This window comes from Bufo bufo, chromosome 8 (assembly GCF_905171765.1).
Source record: "Bufo bufo chromosome 8, aBufBuf1.1, whole genome shotgun sequence".
Taxonomy (NCBI): domain Eukaryota; kingdom Metazoa; phylum Chordata; class Amphibia; order Anura; family Bufonidae; genus Bufo; species Bufo bufo.
The window spans coordinates 208,399,606-208,407,737 of record NC_053396.1 but is presented as its reverse complement, the minus strand read 5'-3'; the positions used below and the strand labels follow the sequence as shown (position 1 = coordinate 208,407,737).

The following is an 8,132-nucleotide window of genomic DNA, read 5'->3' as shown; positions in this document are numbered from 1 at the left end:
AGTTAAGAGCTGGAGTGCTAACTCTGCTCCATCTGTACATGTTATAGTAAGTGCCAGTAGGTGGCAGTAGTACTCCATCTTCTATACTGGCTGCATCACGTGGTTTTCTGGAAATCAGCTCGCTTCCCCTTTACAATGTAATTCAAAGTTTCACCACACGGGAGCGGAAATGTGCAACTGAAAATGTTATGGGTATTTTTTTTTATTTTCTTTTATAGAAAATGAATAGAAACAGGTATGCACACACCAGTCTGCTGCCCTCTAACACGGATTACTCCCGAAACACAATTATGGGGTATCGGTAACTGGTGAAATGCTGTGATCATATCCGTCTCATATATTATATTACAGTGTATGGAGGTTTGTAACCTTCTTCTACTCCCTCTGCCTGGTAACTGCTGATGATCTGTAGATTGCTTTTCTTACTGGTGTTTACAGCCAGGAAATCGGAGAAGTTTCTCATCGTCCTTTCTACAAGTGACTCACCCTGAACATCTCAAGCTTCTTGTTTCGTATTTGTAAGACATTACTTTCACATATGATGGCGATGTCTCCTTATATCCTGCTTATCTTGTGTACGTCCTATACAGTGAATTCTGGTGAGTATATAGGAAAGTATATCATACTGTATATATAATACATGCAATAATCATCGTTTTACTGTTCATATCATATTTCTATAGCCTGTTTTATATTGCTATGTAAAGGCTTTGGGGGCAATTTTTTTTTTATTGCATTGTACTCATTTTGAGTTAATAAAATCATTTTTAAATTGGTCTTTATTATAAAGAATAAAGCAAAAATGAGTAACATGCAATCATTTAACCCCTTATGGACCGGGCTCATTTTCACCTTAAGGACCAAGCCATTTTTTGCAAATCTGACCAGTGTCACTTTATGTATGAATAACTTTAAAACGCTTTTACTTATCCAGGCCATTCTGAGATTGTTTTTTCATCATATATTGTACTTCATGACACTGGTAAAATGGAGTCAAAAATATATATTTTTATTTATAAAAAAATTTGCTATTTTCCAAATTTCAATTTCTCTACTTCTATAATACATAGTAATACCTCCAAAAATAGTTATTCATTTACATTCCCCATATGTTTACTTCATGTTTGGATCATTTTGGGAATGCCATTATTATTTTTTAGGGACGTTACAAGGCTTAGAAGTTTAGAAGCAAATCTTGAAATTTTTCAGAAAATTTCTAAAACCCACTTTTTCAGGACCAGTTCAGGTCTGAAGTTACTTTGTGAGGCTTGCATAATAGAAACCACCCAAAAATTACCCCATTTTACAAACTACACCCCTCAAGGTATTCAAAGCTGATTTTACAAACTTTGTTAACCCTTTAGGTGTTCCACAAGAATTAATGGAAAATAGAGATAACATTTCAAAATTTCACTTTTTTGGCAGATTTTCCATTTGAATCAATTTCTTCCAGTTACAAAGCAAGGGTTAACAGCCAAACAAAACTCAATATTTATGGCTCTGATTCTGTAGTTTACAGAAACACCCCATATGTGGTCGTAAACTACTGTACGGGCACACGGCAGAAGGAAAGGAACGCCATACGGTTTTTGGAAGGCAAATTTTGCTGGACTGGTTTTTTGACACCATGTCCAATTTGATGCCCCCCTACAGTAGAAACTCCAAAAAAGTGACCCCATTTTGGAAACTAGGGGATAGGGTGGCAGTTCTGTTGGTACTATTTTAGGGTACATATGATTTTTGGTTGCTCTATATTACACCTTTTGTGAGGCAAGGTAACAAGAAATAGCTGTTTTGGCACCGTTTTTATTTTTTGTTATTTACATTCATCTGACAGGTTAGATCATGTGGTATTTTTATAGAGCAGATTATTACGGACGCGGCGATACCTAATATGTATAAATATAAAATATTATAAATAAATAATGTATAAATAAATTTTTATTTATGTGAGGGTACTTTCACACTTGCGGCAGGACGGATCCGACATGCTGTTCACCATGTCGGATCCGTCCTGCGGCTATTTCGCCGTGCCGCCGGACTAAAATTACAGCATGTCAGGCTTTTTAGTCCGGCGGCTTTCGCCGTGCACCGCCGTGCTGCGCCGGAGCTCCGCCCCGTCCCCATTATAGTCAATGGGGGCGGAGCGGCGGTCCGGCGGCACAGCGAAATAGCCGCAGGACGGATCCGACATGGTGAACAGCATGTCGGATCCGTCCTGTCGCAAGTGTGAAAGTAGCCTTAGTTTTACACAAATTATTTCATTTTTTAAACCAAAGAAATCATGTTTTAGTGTCTCCATAGTCCGAGAGCCATAGTTTTTTCAGTTTTTGGGCGATTATCTTGGGTATGGTATGATTTTTGCGGGATGAGATGATGGTTTGATTGGCACTATTTTGGGGTGCGTATGACTTTTTGATCGCTTGCTATTACACTTTTTGTGATGTAAGGTGAAAAAAATGGCTTTTTATACACTTTTTTTTTACGGTATTCACCTGAGTGGTTAGGTCATGTGATATTTTTATAGAGCAGGTTATTACGGACACGGCGATACCTAATATGTGTAGTGCATACATTTTTTTTTTTTTTTAATCAGTGATTAATGTGTTTTTTTATTTTTACATTTTGTTCACTTTTTTTTTTTAACTTTTTTTTTACCCAGACCCACTTGGTTCTTGAAGATCCAGTGGGTAGGATGTCTGTATAATACTTTACACTTAGTCTGATCAGACTTCTGCCTTTAGCAGAAGTCTGATCAGCACCATGGAAAGCCAGAAGCACGTGAAGGTGTCCGGTTGCCATGGTAACCATCACCCGCTGCCACAACAGAGCAGCGGGTGATGGGGAAGGAGGGGGGCCCTCTCCCTCTGTGATCCTGTCAAGAATCGGGAGCTGAAATGGCACAGCAGCCCCCGATGGGAGAAGGAGGGAGCTCCCTCCCTGTTAACCCCGTCCCTACAGACCGCGGCATGGAAGGGGTTAAACGGCTGACATCTGTGAGCACAGATTCAGCCGTTTCAAGCAGAGTGTCAGCAATGTGCTGACACTCTGCTAACCGCTCGGCCATCCTGAGAGAGGGGGCGGCGGATGATCGCGCGTCCGCTCGCTCCCCAAGCACCGCCTGCACCTCCCTTCCTGCACAGCCCGCCGGCAGAGAACAATGAGGGCTGCAGGGGGAGTTGAAAAAAATGAAAATTTTGGTCATTTTGAAGCTTCTGATCCCCGCGGTCACGGACTACGGGGATCAGAAACTACCAAAAGCGCTGCAAACCGCAGGTCTGAATTGACCTGCGGTTTGCAGCGATCGCCGATGTGTGTACATAGCCTTTAAAAGACTGCAAAAAGGTTAAAAAAGGTGTAGTGACAAAAATTACAAATACGGAGATATTAGAAAATGTATTAATTGAGCTTTGTGGGCCCATGATCCATGTAGAAAATATTATTAACTTATTTGTACAACAATTAGTCTATAAAGCTCTTTCCACATGTGCTGTTCAGAGCCGCCGTCGCAGATTCTGTTGGTTTTCTTGGGAACTACATGAAGCTTTATTTTGTCTGTCAAACATCTGACAACTTGACGGAACCTGACAGATCCCATTATAAGTAGAAGGGTGTCCTCTGGTGTCATTGAAGAATGGATCAGTTCGTTCGCTTTGGCTGTTGTTAGAAACAGAAACCATAACGCAGGTGTGAACACAGCCTAAAATGTGTAAACTAGCAATAATAGATCATGCCAGACACCTTAAAGGGGTTCTCTGGGCTTTTTTTAGAAAATGCCAGCTTTCTTCTGTCCTGTGGAAGAAAGACTGTTTTGTCACTACTTACCTGCCCATCATACCACCGATGCCATTATGTCCACTGTGCTCTCACTGGCTGTGAGCTTTTCCGCTCAGATGTATGTAATATAAATGAAGCTGAACAGGAAGACTTAGAAACACATCCGCTCAGGACCTGAGCGGAAGAGCCTACAGCCGGTGTGAGGGCAGGGAAGATGGCGGCATTGGTGGCGTGACACAGGTAAGTACTGACAAAACGGTCTTTCCTCCACACCACTGAAAAAACTGGATTTTCTAAAAACCTTGGGGAATCCCTTTAAGGAAGCTGTTAGATTATATATATGCTAAAAACTGGATAGGTTAAAAAATTATATAAAATGCTGTATACATCTGAAAGTTGCCTAAACGAGGCAATAGGCAGTGTGTGGTTTTAAAAATTACAAAGGTATTAAAACATAACTAAAACACAATAGAAATTTGTTATCACCGTACCGAATAGCACTGACCAACAGAACACAGAATGCAAAAAGGGTTATTAAAAATGAAAGTAAAAAACCAAGGGGTGACTGCTTTTATAAAACAACTTTTAACGATAACCCAGATAAAAACAAAAACATTAAAATTGCTAACCTCACAGATGTGGTCAACCCCTAAGATAACCAGGGGTGTGAGCGACGTATACAGGGTACATGGTGGCCCCCAACACATCCAGTGTGAAGGTAGGGTGTACATGAGGCATAAACCGGAACGTACAGTACAGACCAAAAGTTTGGACACACCTTCTCATTCAAAGAGTTTTCTTTATTTTCATGACTATGAAAATTGTAGATTCACACTGAAGGCATCAAAACTATGAATTAACACATGTGGAATTATATACATAACAAACAAGTGTGAAACAACTGAAAATATGTCATATTCTAGGTTCTTCAAAGTAGCCACCTTTTGCTTTGATTACTGCTTTGCACACTCTTGGCATTCTCTTGATGAGCTTCAAGAGGTAGTCCCCTGAAATGGTTTTCACTTCACAGGTGTGCCCTGTCAGGTTTAATAAGTGGGATTTCTTGCCTAATAAATGGGGTTGGGACCATCAGTTGCGTTGAGGAGAAGTCAGGTGGATACACAGCTGATAGTCCTACTGAATAGACTGTTAGAATTTGTATTATGGCAAGAAAAAAGCAGCTAAGTAAAGAAAAACGAGTGGCCATCATTACTTTAAGAAATGAAGGCCAGTCAGTCAGCCAAAAAATTGGGAAAACTTTGAAAGTAAGGGCTATTTGACCATGAAGGAGAGTGATGGGGTGCTGCGCCAGATGACCTGGCCTCCACAGTCACCGGACCTGAACTCAATCGAGATGGTTTGGGGTGAGCTGGACCGCAGAGTGAAGGCAAAAGGGCCAACAAGTGCTAAGCATCTCTGGGAACTCCTTCAAGACTGTTGGAAGACCATTTCAGGGGACTACCTCTTAAACCTCATCAACAGAATGCCAAGAGTGTGCAAAGCAGTAATCAAAGCAAAAGGTGGCTACTTTGAAGAACCTAGAATATAACATATTTTCAGTTGTTTCACACTTGTTTGTTATGTATATAATTCCACATGTGTTAATTCATAGTTTTGATGCCTTCATAGTCATGAAAATAAAGAAAACTCTTTGAATGAGAAGGTGTGTCCAAACTTTTGGTCTGTACTGTATATGGGGTTAATTGGGTGCAGGGAATGGATAAACACCGGACCCCACAGTTGCCCGATGGATGGGTGCTGTGCTTGTCCTAAAAAGCCAAACCACGGAGCACCTGCCTCGAAAAGGGTTACCCCTTTACGGAACCTAACTGTGGCACTAAAAAAGCCCTATCACCTACTCCCTATATGACATATTTCGCTGTTCGCTCATCAGGGGATTAGGATAGTTCAAAGCATCTACTACCTATAGATGAACTAAATAGTAGTACAAAGGGCTCCAGTAATGCTGTATATGGCAGCTAAGCTGGATAGCAAAACAAAGTCGCTCATACCCCTTGGTCATCTATGGGGTTAACTATTTAAAGTTTTTCTGATCTAGGTTCATTTTCATTATCTAATAATTATCTAAAGTAGTTAATATTTCTGCTTGCTCTCAGTGGATGAAAGAATTTATGTGTACATCCAAAGGGTGAAAACTTGTTCAGGCCTTGCCTTTTTTTTTTTTACAGCCACTGGCTGTCTCTAATGGTATTCATGCTAGGCTATCCTCTGAGCCATAAGTGTGCTCACTTGTAGATTTGTGACAAAACTGTAAACACGAACACGTGAATACACCTTAAACCAGCGGCAAAAATTTTGGTACAATGGGTAATATATTAAAAATGCTGTAGTAGTTACTCATGGCAATCAATCAGATTTTGCCTCTCATTTTTCAAAGACTCTTTGAAAAATGAAAGCAGCACACTGATTGGTTGCCATGTGCAACTATTCCGCTTTACTTTTTTGCATAACTTGTCACAGTACATTCCATTGTGTTGGTTGTAAAACGTAGAGTCCACATTGATGGCCACCACAGAGGGACAGCTTATGGGTCAATATATTGAGCTGCACTGTGGCATATGGTTCTGATAGGAATGTGTTTTACGCTATGGTCTTGCTGACCCCACCGTGTGTTTCCCTGCCTTGTGTCAATTTGGGACCCCTTTTACTTAGTTTCCGAGGCCACTTTAAGTTCCTTGTCCGTCCCGGTTTACTAGATTCACCTCTAACTACCCCAACTACCTCTACTTAGATTTTCGTTTGCTGTGGTTCATTTTGTGGAATCTAAAGGTGGATTTAGGCAGGCAGTTTATCAGGAAAGAACGTTCTTGCAAACGCTTGTTCCCAACAATCTGCCTGTGTCAAGGTGTAGCAGATCACTCATTATTATTTCTGGGCAGCAGATCATGTGGTCCTCATACTGTGGAGATGATCACTGCATGTAATTGCAGAGCTTCACCTCCATGTAACGAGCTGCCACATGTCAGGAAGGAAGGCATTCTTCCCGACAATCTGCTTCTCCTCGGCGCGTGTAAATGTGCCTTAAATCTCTACAATTGTAAACGCCTCCCTATTCATAAATTAGATACCGACATATCACATTTATCTACATTAAATCTCTAATTACATTGATGTACTAAAAGAAACTCCATTATGGGGAGATTCTCTCACTTTTAATTCACAAATAAATTAATTTCCCAAGGTGTCTCTTACTTGACCAGTGTAGGAGTTACTTTATTTTCTCATGTATTTAGAAATTATATATCTGATATATTTATTTCTCAATCTGACGCACAAAATGTCTGTGGGAAGTTCTTTATTCCCTTCTTTAAGTTTTTTCAATTACTTCATGTTATCCAAGCTGTATTTTCATCCCATCACGTTCCAATTTCTATGTACCCAATTTGTACTGTATGTACCCTTTGATTGGTGTACTTCAAAGGCAAGGACCGCCCAGTCTTATTTTTTTACTTTATATGTATATTTCTCAATCAAAAAGTATTCTTTTCTATGACTTTTTTCAGTTATGCCAAGTTATCCAAGCTCTGTTTTCAGCCTATCGTGTTCCACTTTTTACATACTGCTTCATAGTGACCGTGCTTCATATGCAAGGAACATCTGGTCTTATTTCCACTTTATATACTAATTTTATGTTTCAAAAAATGTTTGGGGTCATTTATTAAGATCAGCGTATTAGATGCCGGTCTTAGTATCCCTTGTGCTGGCGGCAGTTGCGTTGAAGTTATGTGGAGGCGCCGGCCCCTACATAACAGATGCATCCACCAGCCAGCTCCCTTGCCGGTGTAGATTTACATCATTTTCTATCCCTAAAACAGGTGTAGAAAATGGTGAATGAGATGGGCTGGCCTGGCCCCTTCCCTGCCCACGCCGTGCTCCCCTTTGCGACCGAATCTGTGACAGATATACGCCAAAGTTTGGTGTATACCTAGTAATAAATGACCCCTGTTGTGTCTGTTAAACCACCCTAGAACATGTTGTTTGGTACCACCACCTGCAGGTCAAGCATGGAAAATTTTTGAAATATTTTAAATATGATAATTTTAATTTTATTTAGATGCCTGTATAAATCCTGCAAATAAATAACGGCATACTCCATTGAATTTTGTAAGGCTAGCATTGCTTCTAGTCAACAATGGGGCAGGCTTACTAATCCACAGCCCTTTCCAGTAAACCTTGCTGCTTTCCTGATAGACCATTCTCCTTTGTCAGGCAAGTGAAAAAAGTATTAAAACACTTAAAGGGGTTATCCGAGTTATATTTTTGTTCTTTCTATGTTCCTAACTGGGCAAATGTAACAGCTTTCCAATTAACTCACTTTATCTGCAGTGGCTGGT

At 40.3% G+C, this 8,132-nt stretch overlaps 1 protein-coding gene across 3 annotated transcripts in view; it reads left to right on the top strand.

Moving 5' to 3' along the window:
- The first annotated feature begins 384 nt into the window (after nucleotides 1-384).
- Nucleotides 385-8,132, top strand: part of LOC120977458 (H-2 class I histocompatibility antigen, Q9 alpha chain-like) — a 28,393-nt gene continuing 20,645 nt past the window's right edge. The window contains exon 1 of one of the 3 annotated variants that reach the window (XM_040405422.1): nucleotides 385-599. In XM_040405422.1, the coding sequence (XP_040261356.1) occupies nucleotides 539-599 (61 nt within the window). In that variant the 5' untranslated portion in view covers nucleotides 385-538. The remainder of the gene's footprint in view (nucleotides 600-8,132) is intronic. The other 2 variants (XM_040405421.1, XM_040405423.1) reach the window with 2 other exon arrangements.